Source organism: Ruditapes philippinarum, unplaced genomic scaffold (genome assembly GCF_026571515.1).
Source record: "Ruditapes philippinarum isolate M1 unplaced genomic scaffold, ASM2657151v2 ctg10954_1_1_1_1, whole genome shotgun sequence".
NCBI classification, from domain to species: Eukaryota; Metazoa; Mollusca; class Bivalvia; order Venerida; family Veneridae; genus Ruditapes; species Ruditapes philippinarum.
The window spans coordinates 11,063-31,122 of NW_026859654.1; the positions used below are offsets into that span (position 1 = coordinate 11,063).

The following is a 20,060-nucleotide window of genomic DNA, read 5'->3' on the forward strand; positions in this document are numbered from 1 at the left end:
GTTGTTGCATCCAAGAACCTAGTCCCTTCTTCAAAGGTCAAGGTCACACATACATTTTGAAGGTTCACCCAACTACAATAAGAGATTATAGGTACACACATTTGTTCCTGGACTGTAACTTTGTCATGCATCAAAGGATTTTAAAATAACTTGGCATTAATGTCTACTACATCAAGACGATGTGTCAAGTCCAAGACTCATGTCCCTACCTCCAATGTCAAGGTCACACTTATAATTTGAAGGATGTACACATTCCTGTCCGGACTGTAACTTTGTCGTTTATTGAAGGATTTTTTAATAACTTGGCACAGGTGTCAACCACATCCAGGCAATGTGTTGCGGCTAAGGCCCATATCACTACCTAAAAGATCAAGGTCACACTTAGAGATTGGATGTATACATTTGTGTCCAAACTTAAGCTTTGTCATGCATGGAAGGATTTTAAAATTACTTGACACAAAAGTCAAACACATCATGGTGATGTGTTTCATTAGTCAAAGGTCAAAGTTTGTTAATCAAATGTCAAGGTCACACTTACATTTTGAAGGTTTCATATTCTCACTAGAGTTCAAAAGGTATACTTTGTGTCTGGACTTACTTTTTATGCAATGAAGGAATTTTAAATAACGTAGCATATAATGTCTACCACATGAAGATGACATGTCGCGTTTAAGACTTATGTTCCTACCTCCAAGGTCACTCTTACAGTTAGAAGGTTTTCATTTTCTCAAGAAGAGTTTGAAGATACACATACATGTCCAGACTGTAAAAAACTTTATCATGCAAAGTTTTAAGTTTTAAAATAACTTTGCACAAATGTCTACAACATCAAGACATGTTGTAAGACCCATGTTCCTATCTCCAAGGTCAAGGTCACTCTAATAGTTTGAAGGTACTTATGCTCATAAGAAGAGTTTGAAGGTACACATTAGTTTCCAAGGATTTTAAAATAACTTGGCATAAATGTCTACCCCATCAAGATGATCACATCTAAGATGGTCTTGGTTTTTAGCATATACTTTTTAATTATTTAGAACTTGTTTAAGGTCCTTTTATACAAATTTAGAATTGTGATATGTTAGATAAAATCATTATTTATAACGGATTCCTGAAGGACGGCCCGAGTCAGATGAGATTCCTTTCAATCCTTCCACTTCCCAATGGCAAGGCAGACACCATTACCAACAGCTTCAAGAACTTCAACTTAACGGGGGGGAATCACGTGACTTTGTATAGTAATACCCACGAGAAAATGGCGACTACTGAGCCCCGGTAAGTACCTTATTATGTTAAATTAAGGTGACAAACGTTTCTTAAATCAAAACAAAACCTAGCGTATCATATGCGCGTTAATTTTCTTTAAATGACAATACAAAGTGCATTATCCTACGTTTTGTGGTTTTTGAGAACATTGTTTGAATTGTGTGAAAATTGCACATTCAGCCATAGTAATTTGCACGAAGCGATATAACTTGGTACCAAAATAAATGAAAATAAGCCTTCTTTTTGCACTTAAGACACCAAAATCAATCATTTTATTGACATCTGTTCTTGTAGAATTCCATATAAAAATTTTGTTCGAAGGTCTGTAGCCTACAAATGTTCTTTGTAAGTGTTTAGTAAGTAAAACGAACAATATCTGGATAGTAAGTTACACGAAAACAAAATAGTAAGTTTCACGCACAGTTTCCAATAGCTTACTTAAATGTGACGAAACTATTTTATAATTCTTTTGGTTTCAAATTTTGCAAGTGTGTTCCGTCTACGGTGACAGAGAAAACAAATATCGAGAGAGTATTTTTAATAATAATTCATATTATTTCATAATACATGTGTTCATATTCATATAATTTCATAAAAGATTACTTAACTTAAAATAACTAAATGAGACATTGATATTGATACTCAACAATGTACGTTACACTTGACCCTTTTTCACGTTAGACTGGACCCACATCCGTTATCTTTAGAACTAGATTTATAAAGAAATAACTGTGCAGAAGGAAATATTACAACACCATCATTTATTTTTCAGTATCTGCAATTTGGACCAAAAACGCAAAGGAGAAGACATTCGCCATTTAACATTAATATTTAATGCCATCATAGAACTGGTATACAAAGTTTTTATTAAATTTTATTCTTTTATACACTGGCAGATTTTATAAATAAAACCAAAAAGTTTTGTTAAAATGTTATGTATTACGTTTATTTTCTTACCATGTGCAAATGTGTTGCGTCGTAAACTCTTACTTTTTGTTTGTGATAGAGTAAGTAAATAAGATATTCAGTGCGTCCATGGCCGAGTGTTTAAAGTCCCTGATTTTTATACACATGCTTCTCACCGCTATGGAATCCTAGTCCGACCAGAGTCCTTGAATTCTTTCATCAAACTAGCTAACAAAACGTCGGTGCTTTAACTCAGGTGTCCCGACATTGACGGTGTGATTTGAAACCCAGCATCTAAGATTGTTTTATGTAAATATTTTTTTCACCACTTGCCTTCATATCTTTGACCGTTTGATTTCAAATATTTGTTTTTCTTTGAAGGTCCATTATGCCTCTTAAATGCTATCATTTTTATTTGAAAAAAAAAACTGTTTATTTTTGGTATATCTTGTTACAGTTTCCGAAAACATACTCATTTGCTAGATACTCAAACTATCTTTTACATCTTTGGTTCTGTTGGAAAATGGTATACCTTTAGTGAATAAGTATTTCGTATGGAAGTCAAAATACTACTTTGTTTACATTTTGCTACCTTAGCGACACATCACTTAATATAATGTTCAGTGCTACCTTTTTCAGTTGTAAGAAAATACTATCATACGTTTTATCCATTATTTAAACATTATCAAACACATGTTTGACATTTCTAAAGAATTAAAACAATGGATTTATGAGGAACAATGTGCCTTTAATCATAACTTGTATCACCGTATCATTGTTGTTTGTTGTTGTTGTTTTTTGTTGTTGTTTTTTTGTAAGAAGTTATTTTGTTCTTGCGAATTCTTCAATATATTTTCATAAATTAAGTAACATAGTGACAAATAGCGCCATATAAAAAGATCGATCAGTATTCAGTTAATAAATATCACCATACCAATTAACAAGCAATTATATTTGTTCATTACAGTAAAATGAGGACCAAGACACACCTGAAACTGCAGAGGTCAAAGAACTACTATCGCCACAGAAAATTAACACTGAGCCGTGTAATATCAAATCCCATCAAAAGTTCATTTGATATATTATAATAACAACCAATTCAGCATTCGTCCTGTAGACAAAAAAAACTTGAAAAAAGTGAAATATTTGATCTTGAATAATTGAAATAAGTATTTTCTATCTCTTAACATATGAACTTTTACTTTCTTTTAATGTATATGTATGCTAATGGAAACTGTGCGTGAAACTTACTATTTTGTTTTCGTGTAACTTACTATCCAGAAATTGTTCGTTTTACTTACTATACATTTGCAAAGAACATTTGTAGGATACAGACCTTCAAAAATATATTTTATATGAACTTCTACGATAACAGATGTCAATAAAATGATTGATTTTGTGTCTTAAGTGCAGAAAGTAAGTTTATTTTCATTTATTTTGGTACCAAATTATATCGCTTCGTGCGAATTACTATCGCTGAATGTGCAATTTTCACACAATTCAAACAATGTTCTCAAAAACCACAAAACGTAGAATAATGCGCTTTGTATTGTCATTTGAAGAAAATTAACGCGCATATGATACCCTAGGTTTTGTTTTGATTTAAGAAACGTTTGTCACCTTAATTTAACATAATAAGGTACTTACCGGGGCTCAGCAGTCGCCATTTTCTCGTGGGTATTACTATACAAAGTCACGTGATTCCCCCCCGTGAACTTCCACTCATCAAGATGTGTGCCTTTGGAAGTGATGGGGGCAAGTGTGATGGTTGGAGTGAGAAATTGTGTAGCAGCTCAGCTGAGACAACTCATCCCTCACCTGATCATCAACCATTGTGTTGCTCATCGCCTCACTCTGGCAGCAGGACAAGCATCAAAGGGACTCTTCTACCTGCAAAAAGACATCCTTGGGGACCTGTATCGCTTCTATGCTAAAAGTGCTGTTAGAACGCAAAGACTGGGTGACATACAAGTAAGTGTATAATATGAAAGACAAAAAAAGATATATGTAAAAAGTATTTTCAGGGAAATCATGATCATGCTTAGTCTCTTTAATGTTGGTTCTAGTCTGATTCATGACCATGTTTTTTTTTCTTTATCAGTCCAGAAAGTTGACTAAAATTTGATATGAATATGCTCAAAGCTCTATTCAAGATGACATGATATGTTAAAACGGTACAGTCTGAAATTTTAATCTTTTTCATATTGCTTTCAACTGAATAATATCATAATTAATGTCCAAGCAGCTTACAGTGGAAAGAAATACTTGTCAGACTAAATAGTCTTGTGAGTCAGACTAAATTGTCTTGTCATCATATTTTGCTTGTTTATTTTCAGGAGTTGATGCATGAGCCAGGCATCAAATTAGTTGAGGCCAAGGATGTGAGATGGCTGTCGCATGATAAAGCCACTACCACTCTGAGGAGATGTCTCCCTTCTGTGTACACCAGTTTAAAGCGTGAGACAGAGGAACACAATGATTCCAGGGCAGCAGGCCTCTCCAGGTTTACATAGAACTATCAGTTTGTCGTGACTACACATGATGTGTGACGTTCTGCCTCATCTGTCTGACCTTTCCAAGGCTATGCAGGAAATTTTTTCTTCTTTTTAAGCTTAATAGTGGACTGAGTCCTTTTTAGCTCACCTGTCACAAAGTGACAGGGTGAGCTTTTGTGATCGCTTTTCGTCCGGCGTCCGGCCGTCCGTAAACTTTTACTATAAATGACATCTCCTCATAAACCACTAAGCCAATTTAATCCAAACTTCACAGGAATGTTCCTTTGGTGGTCACCTTTAAAACTTGTTCAAAGAATTTAATTCCATGCAGAACTCTGGTTGCCATAGCAACCGAAAGAAAAAACTTTAAATATCTTCTTTTAAAAAACCTAAAGAGCTAGAGCTTAGATATTTGGCATGAAACATCTTCTAGTGAGTGTCTACCAAGTTTGTTAAAAAAAAAGCCCTGGAGTCAAAATTGGCCCCGCCCCAGGGGGTCATTGATTTTCCCTATATGCATATAGTAAAAACTTAAAAATCTTCTTTTAAAGAACTCAAAGAGCTAGAGCTAAGATATTTAGCATGAAACATGTTCTAATGGGTGTCTACCAAGTTTGTTCAAATAAAAGCCCTGGGGTCAAAATTGGCCCCGCCCCAGGGGGTCATTGATTTTCCCTATATGCATATAGTAAAAACTTAAAAATCTTCTTTTAAAGAACTCAAAAGGCTAGAGCAAAGATATTTAGCATGATACATGTTCTAATGGGTGTCTACCAAGTTTGTTCAAATAAAAGCCCTTGGGTCAAAATTGGCCCCGCCCCGGGTGTCATTGATTTTCCTTATATATGTGTATATCTAAGCAAAAACTTAAAAAATCTCTTTGAAAAAACCTAAATAGCTAGAGTAAAGGTATTAAGCATGAAACATCTTCTAGTGAGTGTCTACAAAGTTTGTTCAAATAAAAGCCCTGGGGTGAAAATTGGCTCTGCCCTGGGGGTCATTGATTTTCCATATATGTGTATAGCAAAAACTTAAATATCTTCTTTGAAAAAACCCAAATAGCTAGAGTTAAGATATTAAGCATGAAACATGTTCTAGAAAGTGTCTACCAAGTTTGTTCAAATAAAAGCCCTGGAGTCAAAATTGGCCCCGCCCCAGGGGGTCATTGATTTTGCCTATATGCATATAGTAAAAACTTAAAAATCTTCTTTTAAAGAACTCAAAGAGCTAGAGCTAAGATATTTAGCATGAAACATGTTCTAATGGGTGTCTACCAAGTTTGTTCAAATAAAAGCCCTGGGGTCAAAATTGGCCCCGCCCCAGGGGGTCATTGATTTTCCCTATATGCATATATATATAGTAAAAACTTAAAAATCTTCTTTTAAAGAACTCAAAGAGCTAGAGCTAAGATATTTAGCATGAAACATGTTCTAATGGGTGTCTACCAAGTTTGTTCAAATAAAAGCCCTGGGGTCAAAATTGGCCCCGCCCCAGGGGGTCATTGATTTTCCCTATATGCATATAGTAAAAACTTAAAAATCTTCTTTTAAAGAACTCAAAGAGCTAGAGCTAAGATATTTAGCATGAAACATGTTCTAATGGGTGTCTACCAAGTTTGTTCAAATAAAAGCCCTGGGGTCAAAATTGGCCCGGCCCCGGGTGTCATTGATTTTCCTTATATATGCGTATATCTAAGCAAAAACTTAAAAAATCTCTTTGAAAAAACCTTAATAGCTAGAGTAAAGGTATTAAGCATGAAACATCTTCTAGTGAGTATCTACAAAGTTTGTTCAGATAAAAGCCCTGGGGTGAAAATTGGCTCTGCCCCGGGGGTCATTGATTTTCCATATATGTGTATAGCAAAAACTTAAATATCTTCTTTGAAAAAACCCAAATAGCTAGAGTTTAGATATTAAGCATGAAACATGTTCTAGAAAGTGTCTACAAAGTTTGTTCAAATAAAAGCCCTGGGCTAAAAACTGGCCCCGCCCCAGGGGTGTCATTGTTTTAACTATATGTGTATGGTAAAAACATAAAAATCTTCTTTTAAAAAACCCAATGAGCTTCAGCTTAGATGTTTAGCATGAAACATCTTCTTATGGGTGTCTACCAAGTTTGTTCAAATAAAAGCCATTGGGTTAAAATTGGCCCTGCCGGCGGTGGGGGAGGGGGCAGATCATTGTTTTTCATTATATGTCTGTAGTAAAAACTTAACATCATGAAATATTTTCTTATGGGTGTCTTCCAAGTTTGTTCTTTCAGTACTTCAGGGCCTCATGATGACACCAGGAGTACACTTTGAGGCAGCCCCAGATGGAGTTGCTGCTCTAAAGGGTTTCAGCATCACTGTGCCAACACCAGATCAGGTTATCAGGTACAAAGAACAGGTGTATACTCCTTTCATTCACCGGTTGATCACCAATCTAGAAGAAAGATTTCCTGATCTGTCAGTACTTCAGCTCTTTGATGTATTTGACACAACAAAGTTCCCAAATGGTGATCTGGGTAACCATGGAGAGAATGAAATCAAGGTAATATACATGTAGCTGAATATGTAAACTTGATTATATTTTAGCAAGGATATCTATTTGACTGAACTTAATTGATTAGTATTTACAAAACAACAGTATCTGTATTCAATTTTATTCATAAACAATCTTTAATAAATTTAAAATATTTAACTGATGAGCAATCTCATGTTATTTCAGAAACTAGCTGAGCACTTCAACCTTCCAGTAGAGTCCACTGTGTTTAACTGGTAGCAGGTATGTGGTGCACTACATGGCACAGACCAGAATGCAGACAAGGCCATGGAGTGGATCACCAACCTACATACAAGCCACCAACACTTGTACAAGCTGGCCGCTGTAGGTCTACTGCTTCCTCCTTCAACTGCTGGTAAGATATAGTTAAAGTCACATTTGCCTGTACAAATAAAAATTGAACTCTTTACAACTGACCATAAATCTGAAGAGCAAAAGATGGTTCTAAAAACTAGGTGAAACTGTAAAAGAAATTATAATGTGCACATGATATCATTTTTGTGTCGCCTCAACGGAGTAGTGGCAACATAGAGGGATCACTTCTCCGTCTTCTGTCTGTCCGTCTGTCTGTCCGTCTGTCCGTCACAAAACTTGTCCAGACTACTCCTCATAAACTACTGGTGCAATTTCATCCAAACTTTACAGGAATGATCAGTACCAAGTCTAGTTGTGCATATTGTCAGCATTTTCCGGTTTAATGATTTTTGTCAGAGTTATGGCCCTTTAATAATTTTTATTTTTAAAGTTTGTCCGGACTACTTCTCTTATACCACTAATGCAATTTCAATGAAACTTTACTGGATTGATCTGTAGCTCAAGTCCTTGTGCATATTGCACGGGTTTTCCGGTTGAATGATTTTTGGCCGAGTTATGGCCCTTTGATAAAAAAGGTGTTTTTTTCTGTGTGTTGCCAGATACACAAAAGCTTGTCCGGACTACTCCTCATGAACTACTGGTGCAATTTCATCCAAACTTTACAGGAATGATCAGTACCAAGTCTAGTTGTGCATATTGTCAGAATTTTCCGGTTCAATGATTTTTGTCACAGTTATTGCCCTTTAATAATTTTTATTTTTAAAGTTTGTCCGGACTACTTCTCTTATACCACTAATGCAATTTCAATGAAACTTTACAGGATTGATATGTAGCTAAAGTCCTTGCGCATATTGCACGGGTTTTCCGGTTGAATGATTTTTGGCCGAGTTATGGCCCTTTGATAAAAAGGTGTTTTTTTCTGTGTGTTGCCAGATACACAAAAGCTTGTCCCCACTACTCCTCATAAACTACTGGTGCAATTTCATCCAAACTTTACAGGAATGATCAGTACCAAGTCTATTTGTGCACTGTCCGTCTGTCTGTCACAAAACTTGTCCCAACATGAAATTGGCCATTATGAGGCGACACATGTGATCACTGATCGCTCTTGTTAATCTTTATGGGCCTTTAATTAATTTAGAAACAATCTTAAAAAGTTCTTTTAAAATAATAACAATTTTTTATATTTCTCTCTACATTTGAATCTTAATAATTTACATGTAGAAACTATGTTGAAAAAATTCATAACCTGAAAGTATGTTCTATTTCAGACTGTGAGAGGGGCTTCAGCTCTATGAAGAGAATTAAGTTGGAGAAACGTGCCTCACTGAAATCCACTGTCCTCAATGCATTGATGATGTTGAGCATGGAGGGCCCTCCCCTAGAGGCAGTGGATTTCAGTGAGATGGTGGACACATGGTACAAGGAAAAACCTAGAAGGATTGAACTGTAAAGTGTAAATTCAGGATAAGTGACAATGTGAAAATGAAAGTGTAAAAAAATTGTTTGTGTTAAACTGTGAAGAGTGGACTATGCAGATAAACAGTTAATGTATATAGTGTTTATAAATGCCTTTTTGTGTTGTTTTTTTTTTTTTTTCATTGTAAATAGTTATGTTTATATTATATATATTTTTTTTTCATTGTGTTGTTTTCTTAGTTTTATGATAATAGTGTAATAAATTGTTAAAAAAGTTACATTTATTTGTTAGCTTTTTATAACCCCCGAAATGAAGTTTGGGGGGGTTACATATAGGAGTCACTTAAGGTAGTCGGTCGGTAGGTCCAGCCATTCGTTGCATTTTCCTTGTCCGGAGCATAACTTGAAGACTAATAGTTGGAATTCAATATAACTTCATACAATGGTCAAGCACATTGAGAGGAAGTGCAGTGTACAAGAACCATAACTCCATCTTGACTTATTACAGAGTTATTGCCCTTTGTTACTTTTCCTTGTCCGGAGCATAACTTGAAAACTACTGGTTGGAAATCAAAACAACTTCATACAATGATCAAGCACAATCAGGGGAAGTAAAGTGCACAAGAACCATAACTCTATCTAAAGGATTACAGAGTTATTGCCCTTTGTTACTTTTCCATTGCTTTCTTTTGTCCAGATCATAACTTGAAGACTAATGGTTGGAATTCAATATAACTTCATACAATGGTCAAGCACATTGAGAGGAAGTGCAGTGCACAAGGACAATAACACAATCTTGACTACTTACAGAGTTATTGCCCTTTGTTACTTTTACTTGTCCGGAGCATAACTTGAAAACTACTAGTTGGAATTCAATACAACTTCATACAATCATCAAGCACATTAAGAGGAAGTGCAACGCACAAGAACAATAACACCATTGGACAAATAACAGTTATTGCCCTTTGATACGTTTCCTTGTCAGGTGAATAACTTAAAAACTTATGTTTAGAATTCAATGAAACTTCATTCAATGGTCAAGTGCAATGAGAGGAAATGCAGTGCTCAAGAAGCGTAACTCTTTTTGGACTTTTTACAAAATAATTCAATAAAACTTCATCAATGGTCAACCACATTAAAACTATCTTTAATTGTCCACAACCATAACTCTATTTCAGTTCTTTTGAAAGGTAATCTGTTACTAGTAACTTCCTCATTTCTGAAGCAGTCTTGCGGGGGTATTAATCACATTTAGTGATAGTTCTAGTTTTGTTTATGAAGACTCTTAAATACAGTAGATTTTGATGTAGCGAACATGGAAAATTGCAAATATTTAGGGATGGCAACGAATACCAAAATCAATACTCGAGTACTCGGTCATTGTTTCGATCGAGTACTCGGTTACTGGGATGATTTTCAAATGATCTTTAAAGTTTTATCACACAATATCAACACCCCCTGCATGCTACTTTCGTTTTCTATTTTAATTCATAGAATTTGTAACTATAAATAGAACTGCAAGAAAAACATATATAAATAAAAACATAAGAAATGTCAATGACAGCATTAATTATATACCTACAATTTTTTTCTCCCTAAAATACAGGATGAACTTGAAGCGCAAATATGCTCAACGGATAGAAAATTTTATATTATGTTAGTGACAAATACGGTACCTGCCAGACTATTTTTGACGTTGGTTCCAATCTTAGCTGTAACATTTGAAAACAGAAACCAAAATTATAAAAGGCGTGGCCGGTTTTGCAAAAATTACGTATTCATCTGTCGGTCATAAATTTATTTCTTGACAGCTACACTTCATTTTCTGAAATTTTTTATAGAAGTGTAGTATAATGAAAATCATTTATAATTCAGACGAAAAGGTATATAATAAAAGGAAAATTATGTTGTAGTAGCTTTTAGAGCCTATGCATTTTTCTACTCGCAATGTTGGAAAATTTATATTTCGCTCGACCTTCGGTCTCGCGAGATATCAATTTTTCCACCGCTGCTCGTAGCAAAATACAAAGCTACAACATAATAGTCCGTATCTATTTACGTTTTTTATAATTAATAAGTTTCGACTACAAATTGTCTAATATTTAAAGGTGATTAAATATCATAAGACGGCCGAATGCATAAACGACACAGGACTGTGTTCAATCCCATACGCGTGTCAAACTGCTGATCGCCTAGTTAAATTTACAATATCATTTCCACACCTCTGCAAGGATGTTTTGATTGCATTTTACAAGTATTTATACATATACGAATTTCTGAACTAATCTTTTTAAATCGCAAAAAAGTAGAAATTTAATATTTTTTCCGAGTAATCGAATATCAATTTTGATAACCGATATTCGGACGTTCGACCGAGTACTCGGTTAACCGGTTACTCGTTGCCATCCCTACAAATATTTGCAAAAGTGGAATGGGGTTATACCCCATCCCACACCCACCCCCCATTAACATTTAACCTTGCCCCTGTGCCTTAAAAAATTCCTGGGGAAAAGCCTGAAGACCCATGTCCCAAGGTGGTAAGTTTGCTATTAATAGCACTTCATTTCACAAGAACAATATTAAGCAATAAGTTACTTTCATTCTCTTTTCTTTTCATAACTTTCCACAATGCTTAAGAAACCTTTTCGGGGGCATTTGTAACTTTTGCGTGACAGCTCTTGTGTTTGGTTTGTCTCAGTTTTGTGAGTAGTAATTGCCCTTTACTTAGTATAAATTTGCTATTTTCAACTTGTTCATGCATGCAGTATAGCTCAAAAAGTATTTGACTTGTAGTCCTGATAGTTTACAAGAACTTTGGTCTGCATGTGTAGTTGTGCACCTTGAGGCTCATATTCTGAATTTGTAGAGATTTTGCCCTGGACTTAGTAAAAGATTTTCAACTTGTGTTGCATGTAGGTAAAAAAATATTTGACCTAGAGTTAGTAGATTGACAAAACAGTGGCAGTGTGGGGGCAACTGTGTCCTATGGACACATTTCTGGTTTTGGGGTTTTTTTTGTTGCTTTTTATAGCCCCCAAAATGAAGTTTTGGGGGGTATATAGGAGTCACCCGGTGGTCTGTCCGTCCATCCGTTGCATTTTCCTTAACTTGAAGACTTATGGTTGGAATTCAATATAACTTCATATAATGGTCAAGCATATTATTAGGAAGTGCAGTGCACAAGAACCATAACTCCATCTTGACTAATAACAGAGTTATTGCCTTTTGTTACTTTTTCTTGTCCAGAGCATAACTTAAAAACTAGTGGTTGGAATTCAAAACAACTTCATACAGTTGTCAAGCACAATAAGGGGAAGTGCAGTGCACAAAAACCATAACTCTATTTAAAGTAATTACAGAGTTTTTGCCCTTTGTTACTTTTCCATTGCTTTCTTTTGTCCGGACCATAACTTGAAAACTACTGGTTTGAATTCAAAACAACTTCATTCAATGGTCAAGCACAATAAGGGAAAGTGCAGTGCACAAGAACCAACTCCATCTTTACTAATTACAGAGTTATTGCCCTTTGTTACTTTTCCATTGCTTTTTTTTCCCTGAGCATAACTTGAAGACTAACAGTTGGAATTCAATACAACTCCATACAATGGTCAAGCACATTGAGAGAAAGTGCAGTGCACAAGAACCATAACTCCATCTTGACTAATTACAGAGTTATTGCCCTTTGTTACTTTTCCATGTCTGGAGAATAACTTGAAAACTGCTGGTTGGAATTCAATACAACTTCATACAGTTGTCAAGCACATTAAGAGAAAGTGCAGTACATATGAACCATAACTCCCATTTTGACAAATTACAGAGTTATTGCCCTTTGATACTTTTCTTTGTCCGGAGCATAACTTGGTTGAAATTCAAAACAACTTCATGCAATGGTCAAGCACAATAAGAGGAAGTGCAATGCACAAGAACTATTAACTCAGTCCAGAGTAATTATACAGTGTTGCCCTTTGTTACTTTTCCATTGCTTTTTTCTTGTCCAGAGCATAACTTGAAAACTACTAGTTGGAATTCAATACTATTTCATACAATGGTCAAGTATATTGAGAGGAAGTGTATAGCCCAGTGCATAGAAACCATAACTCTTTCTTGACTCATTTAAAACTTTTTGCCCTTTGTTACTTTAATTGTCCAGTTCATAACTTGAAAATTAATGTTTGGAATTCAATGAAACTTTATACAATGGTCAGGGGCAGTGAGATAAAGTGCAGTAGAACCATAACTATTTGGACTAATTACAGTTATTTCCCTTTGTTACTTTTTTTTCCAGTGCATAACTTGAAAACTAGTAGTTGGAATTTAATACAACTTCATACAATGGTGAAGCGCAATGAGAGGAAGTGCAGTGTACAATAACCATAACTCCATCTTCAGTATTTATAGAGTTATTGCCCTTTGTCCTTGTCTTTCTGGACTTATTACAGAGTAATTCAATAAAACTTCATCAATGGTCAACCACATTGAAAGGAAATGCAACATACAAGAACCACAACTATCTTTAATTGCCCACAACCATAACTCTATTTCAATTTCAATTCTTTTACAAGGTATTCTGTTATCCTCATTTCCGAAGCAGTCTGGGGGGGGAGGGGTTGTTATTAATCACATTTAGTGATAGTTCTAGTTTGTTTTCTTTTCCAGAATATTGTGCATTATTATGAAGGTTATGCACTCCTGCTGAAAAAAGTTTGATGAATTTCACGGAAATGTTTTCAGTGCGATATATAAAATTTTATAAAAAAGGGCATTACAAAAAAAAAATATGAAAAAAAAATTGTAAGTAAAATAAAACAGAATTAGATCATTAGAGAAATCTGTTCTCTGTCCAATTTAAAGTTTCTTAAGCAATTACTCAAAGTACATGTATAATTGGATATGTGGGGTGGTACATACCAAAGAACAACCAAAAGTGCAACACTTAATACAAGGCCTGGATAAGCAAGATACCTCTATTATATAAATAATTATCAGTAATAATAGTATAACCCTTTTTTTTTTCTTAAAAAAAAAATCCAGTTATATTCAAAACAGAGAAAAGGAACAACATATTTCTTAACAATTAACTGTTTTATTTAACATACTTATTTTTATCCCACAAGAAAGTATATAAGAAATAATATAATTTTTTAGTATGAAAAAATAGTGAAGTGACAGGGAAAGGTTCAGTAAAATAAAATAAATCCCAACAACAAATAAGTTAGAATAATCCCTTCAAGACACTTCTATTTAATATAAAACAGGTTTTTTCCATGCACACATAATAATTAACAACATTTATTCTAAATAACAAACTGGTTTTAAATTTCTTCATGTCACTATCATCATGCTTGTATACATTTTTACAGCATAATCTATTGTAAATCATTTACCTGAAAGTTTGAATAACAATAAACTCAACACTTGCAGGATTAATATATTGTATCATATCTATGAACAATTCTACCACCAGGGTTGTTTTTAGAAAATACAGATGCATGATTGCATAAAATTTGTATTATTTGTTAAAACTGGTATTTTAGATGTAAGATCACAACAAGTATGTGCTTTGTCCTTAACAATGCCTGTGACACAGGTTTTATTTTCAGTACATGTGTACTAATCTACTTGTTTTTTGAAATCTTCATCAATTTTAATAAACATCAAATAAATGAAAAAATCATGTTATAAAATTAAAAGTATTTTTTTTTATCTAAAATATTGTTACTTGCCTTTATAAATAAAGTTAAGCTTTAAACATATCATCAGCATGAAACTGATAAAAAATTTAAGGTTACAAGATGTCACAAATGTTTATATCACACAATGATAGAAAGATAAAATTATGTACATGATTTTTTTTCTATGTTTAAATGTCTGTTTTGCTGTTAAACTTTACTTTTGTCAAGTGCTGTATTGAACGAATTATTCTTGTACATTCCACATGTGCCTAAATGCTGAAAAATAAAGAGAAATTTTGAATAAGAAATATGTGTTATAAAAAAAGAAATTGAAGCTATAACTTGTCTGTAATTTCAGTGCTCACCTTTTGGATGTGCCAAATGGTTAAAACACCATAAAGAAAAATCCATTTTTTTTCTTCTGGTACTTACCACTTTTTAGTTTGAAATTTAATTTAATATTAAAAAAAGGAAAAAAATTGCTCTAATATGAGAAAAAAGTTTAAAGTGATTTATTTCAATTCTAGTTTTTAAGTAAAGAATTTGGTAATATAGAGGCATATATCATAAATGGTCATTTTACTTACTTCAGTAAATTTCTGTGATCGACAATAGAACTGTGTTGGCATTGTGTGGACAGATGGGTTTTTTTGACCAATAGTATTTGATGTTGTCTTGTACATAGGGTGTTCTGGTTTACCTCCATATCCCTTAAACCATGCTGAAATTAAGAATAAAATATATGTTCACAAATTAAACATGATTTTTTTACATTGACATTCATCTCTTAGAACTATTAATATAACTAACTAAAATTCAGTTACAAGAGGATATTTGTTTTGCATCTAAGATAAAAAAAAAGTATATACATAAATATTTAACAGTCAGCACACCAATGTAATGTTTTCACAAATGCCTTACATTTGACATACTATTTGCAAAATGTTAAATTATAAAAAATATAGATATTTCTGAAATAAGTCAAAATTACTTGTATCATTTAAAAGTATAGAACTTCATTAACATTTAGTTTATGGTCAGAACAATTTTACCAATGTGTGTATGTTTTGCAATTATTTCTACTGAAACATGATATTTTAGATATATATATATTTAATTTATGAAAAGATTATAGACTGGTGGCAATCCTAAAATGCTCAAACCCCAAACAGTTTCTTAAATAACTATTGAAAAGCAACATGAGCCAACCAGCTAATATTGCAAGCTTAAATAATAGCCTGTGACATTTTGGGTCATGTGTCTTGTGAATCATAACATAGAAGTATAATTATGTCCTTAAAAAAAATATTTGCGGTGTGATATAATACATGTTTTCTTAAATATTGGATACATACTTGGATTATCAAATCTGTTTGGTATATTTTTTGTTCTGTAATAATCTGATGTTTTCTCATTTGCTGCAGCCATCTGAAAATACATAATTTTTAAGCTGTGAAATCAATTCAATATCTTACATTGCATTTCGTAAATGTAAGCAACCATGATGAAATCTATAGTACAATAATAAGGTGTTTACCAAGGATATTTTTGTTAAGTGGAAAGGAAATCCAGGAAGAACTACATGTATTCATTGTATCCATTATATATAATTAGCATTAATTATACAGAAAAAGATACAGAAAGTTTGTTAAGATATAATCTCATTATAAATAATTGTACACCCTTTGTGGAGAACATATTGAGGGTTGACTGCAATAACTTATATGAAATTAATGTCTTGCAACAGTTATGCAATAAACCCTCGATATACTTTCAATAAATTGAGAGGGGGTGTAACTGCAGCTTAATGTGAAAGGTAAAGATAAACCTAAGGGAGAAGAATCTCAATTCCTGCATAATTATATGAATTATAAATATCCCTTAGTTTTAAGGTCATTTGGCCATTGAGTTACTATTCAGTCACTATTTCACTATTTATAACTAGATCTACTGTAAATGAATATGCTAAAATGGAACATGAGCAATTTTTCTGTTTTGGTAGTCAGTACCCATCTGTCCACATCTGTTCTTTTAACAAAATATATTTACCCAATTTATTTGAATATTTCTTCAATATCAATTAATATTTCTTTACAAATCACTCAGATTACTTCTTAGAGAATAACGGACAGGTCCAGGGTTGACCATATGTTTGGATGGGGCAAACCATATTTTGGGACAGGGTGGACCGTGAAACATATGACTCGAGACCAGGCAGACGGTGATTTAATGTAATAAAAATATTTAAATATTGTCCTTTTTTTTTCTTTTCTTTTTTTTCTAAATTATAGTTAATTTTTAAAAATGAATTTGTACAATATGAAAATGCTTAAAAATATACAACATTTTTTGTTTACAGTATGGATGACATGTATTGAAAAAAAAATGGAATTACAGTAGATCTATTAATTAAATTTTAAATTTATCACGGTCCACCTCGTCTCAAGTCATGGTCCGCCCTGTCCCAAAATATGGTCCGCCCTGCCCAAATATACGGTCCGCCCTGGTAAGGTATGGCCTGTCTCACGGTCCGCCTCGTCCTACGACCCTTCTAGCGTTAGTGTTTGGGTTATGGTACGTAAGATTAGTCAAAATATATTGATGTGCCACATTAAAGCTAGATTCAGAGATTTTTTGTTCTGGGTGGAGACCATAATGTACACAAAATATCACAATATCTCATCGCGAAGTACAATAAGTTAGGCTAGTGTTAGAATCTTGCTGCAGACAGCTTTTAAAAATGCTTCAGACATTCTAGATCTAAATTCACGGCTTTAATTATCAGCCGTGCAAGATCCGAATATTATCATATTGAAAATCATTACCTGTTCGCACTGCTGTGAATCTTCCATTGACATTATTACTTTTCACTGCTCTCCAAATAAGCTACCTATTAAATTTGTTAACTTGCTAAAATAGTTCAGAATTAAAAACAGTTGTTTATGTTGCCACTGACAACGGGACATGCGCAGTAATTGTATCCGGTGTAGTAATAGTCGGCGTCCATCACGTATGCGGAACTGGTTCACGTACAACACCATAATTTTATAAGAAATTACAAAGCTCCATAATTAATAAAAACAATTTCGGAACCTTGTTTTCTTTAAAGCAGCATGCCTTCAGATTCATGCTAATTTTCATTAAAAAAATGAAAATTTATTTATTATAAGTAAAAAATTGTAAAAAAATGCTGGAAACAAAGTGATCCCTCGGAAGCATTAACCACAACAAAATAACATAAGAATTGCAGACTCGGTTTGATTGAGTCTGTACATGAGGGATAATGAATAAGTGCAACATCCCTCACGCCCCCTAGCACAGACTTGAGCGATACTCAATTCTCAACACTTTATAGTGTTGGCATCAATGATCCCGAAGGACCAGACAATATAACAACACTGAAGTGAAGTACGGGGCAACTTTTTACGGCTGCCACACGGCACTTGACACCTGCTGTTGTGAAGTACAAAATTCTGGAAACAAAGTGATCCCTCGGAAGCATTAACCACAACAAAATAACATAAGAATTGCAGACTCGGTTTGATTGAGTCTGTACATGAGGGATAATGAATAAGTGCAACATCCCTCACGTCCCCTAGCACCGGCTTGAGCGGTACTCAATTCTCAACACTTTATAGTGTTGGCATCAATGATCCCGAATGACCATTGTAAAGTCAACAAAGAAAGAAATTCGCTTATGCTCTAATTCGTTACTCTCAAACGAGCATAAATCATTTACATTCTTTAATAATTAGTCGCCGGTAGAAACCGGCGACTATATTTGTAATAGTTTAATATTATACCTATGGTAGGAGAAGCCCTTAAAATCTGAAAATAAAAGCATATCAAACATTGAACAGTTAAAGACAACAATTATTTTTCAGTAATCACAAAAAATCAAACATATGATAACTTTGCTCAGTGGAATGAAATATGCACATATTGACGTCTTAAAAAGCAACATTACAATTTTCATAAAATGAATCAATAACGTATCCCCAAGGACCAGTCATTGAATATTAGAGATAATTTTACTTTTTTCTGTGTGTCAAGCATTAATATTTTATAATATATAAATCATGAATGATATTTGAAATGACACTTTAGAATTATCTGGTTGTTTATTTTTTATGAGACCTTTTATATTACATTATTTTATCTAATTATAAACAAATGCTCCCTGGTCTTTCGTAAGAATCACGTGACTACATGTTTATATATGTTGTATATCGTTATAAAATCTATTAATAGTTACAGATTGCTGATAAGACAGGTAACTTGTTAATGGTGGTAACTGATAAGATGTAAATCATTGTAATTTTGTACAGATAATTACATAAGTTATTTTTCATTAATCAGGTTCATACTTTATATCATTAGAGAAACCTGTTTACATTAAAACCTTTTCCTTTCTTCTTGGTAAAGGGTTTAACTTGGCCCTTTCTGTCAAACATTCGACAAGAAAGTTCAATTGTTTAGTTTAGGTTGAACATCCCAAAATAATGTTATGCTTAAGAGGCACATTATTGAAATATATAATGGTAATCGTTGATTTCGGTATATTCCGTCGGTTTCCGTCACGCAGGTTTCCAAAACGGTATGACGTCAGGGGTCCGGAATCGTATTAGATACATAGAAAAAAATAATAAACTATCTTTGTGTTGATAGTTTATCGCACTGAAAGGCAATTAAACGTTAATTTTATATATCGTATGTAACGATTGGATTCAACTAAATTATATATTTTTTCTATAGCACATAATAATGATGTACAACACTTTTACAATAAAATTGTATTGTTTCATGTAACTAATAATTAAACATATAATATTTCATCGTCACTTTGCAAATATTCGATGATCGGTAATTATTTGTCGGTAATTATCTGAATCTGAACTAGTAACCTATACGGATTTCAATGTATGGTACAACAGTATATGTATAAAGTAAAATTACAAGAAGAATTACCAGCATAGCACTTGCCTTACAAGCCTCAGTGGCAAACATTACTCAACTCATTGTTCCTCTTATTTTTATACTTGAACCATTAAACTTATATTTTCTTATATTTATGATAATACAATCATTTTTCTATCCGGCGACTTGATGCTTTAGCATCAAAATCTCTACTTGTACACCTTTGAAATAATAAACAACACAACACAAAGTTTAAGGAGGCTAGAGGGAGTACTTGTAAGCCGTCGACACTAACAAGTTTTTTTTCTGACAAAGTTCTGGATATAAAGCTACATATCAATTTCTGTTAAGACAAAAGTAAAAAAAAGCTTCCACATGACTTATAGTAATAATTTTTTTAAGCAAATACAACTGTTTAAATATGCCAAATACTTCTTGTAAAAGTAAAGAAATATAAACTTTCCAATATTACTGAATAAGAGGGTTTTGTAAAAACAGAAGTTTTTGAATATGTTCGAAAAGTCAGGTTC

The 20,060-nt window shown here is 33.5% G+C and overlaps 3 protein-coding genes across 3 annotated transcripts; 2 read left to right on the forward strand and 1 right to left on the reverse strand.

The window, feature by feature from the left end:
* The first annotated feature begins 3,894 nt into the window (after nt 1–3,894).
* Nucleotides 3,895–6,896, forward strand: LOC132757398 (uncharacterized). Its single transcript, XM_060748670.1, has 2 exons — nt 3,895–4,140; nt 4,506–6,896. Exons 1-2 carry the CDS (start codon nt 3,919–3,921, stop codon nt 4,680–4,682), a joined length of 399 nt encoding a protein of 132 aa, XP_060604653.1. The 5' UTR covers nt 3,895–3,918; the 3' UTR covers nt 4,683–6,896.
* LOC132757397 (uncharacterized) lies at nt 4,705–9,110 on the forward strand (the record flags this gene model as incomplete). The annotated part of the gene is made up of 4 exons (XM_060748669.1): nt 4,705–4,764; nt 6,896–7,195; nt 7,430–7,562; nt 8,794–9,110. Coding segments are annotated over 4 exons (675 nt in total), but the record flags the coding sequence as incomplete, so codon positions are not given.
* Nucleotides 9,111–14,615: 5,505 nt separating this feature from the next.
* On the reverse strand, nt 14,616–17,572 carry LOC132757399 (piercer of microtubule wall 1 protein-like). Its single transcript, XM_060748671.1, has 4 exons — nt 17,439–17,572; nt 15,969–16,041; nt 15,201–15,334; nt 14,616–14,889 (listed from the first exon to the last, which is right to left on the reverse strand). Exons 1-4 carry the CDS (start codon nt 17,469–17,471, stop codon nt 14,821–14,823), a joined length of 309 nt encoding a protein of 102 aa, XP_060604654.1. The 5' UTR covers nt 17,472–17,572; the 3' UTR covers nt 14,616–14,820.
* Nucleotides 17,573–20,060: the final 2,488 nt, after the last annotated feature.

Excerpts from the sequence above, each read along its gene's own strand:
- LOC132757398 (XM_060748670.1), top strand. The coding sequence starts at position 3,919 with ATGGGGGCAAGTGTGATGGTTGGAGTGAGAAATTGTGTAGCAGCTCAG. Across the intron at positions 4,141-4,505 it reads AAAGACTGGGTGACATACAA|GAGTTGATGCATGAGCCAGG; the intron begins GTAAGTGTATAA and ends GTTTATTTTCAG.
- LOC132757399 (XM_060748671.1), bottom strand. The coding sequence starts at position 17,471 with ATGTCAATGGAAGATTCACAGCAGTGCGAACAG. Across the intron at positions 16,042-17,438 it reads ATTCACAGCAGTGCGAACAG|ATGGCTGCAGCAAATGAGAA; the intron begins GTAATGATTTTC and ends ATGTATTTTCAG. Across the intron at positions 15,335-15,968 it reads AAACAGATTTGATAATCCAA|CATGGTTTAAGGGATATGGA; the intron begins GTATGTATCCAA and ends TCTTAATTTCAG.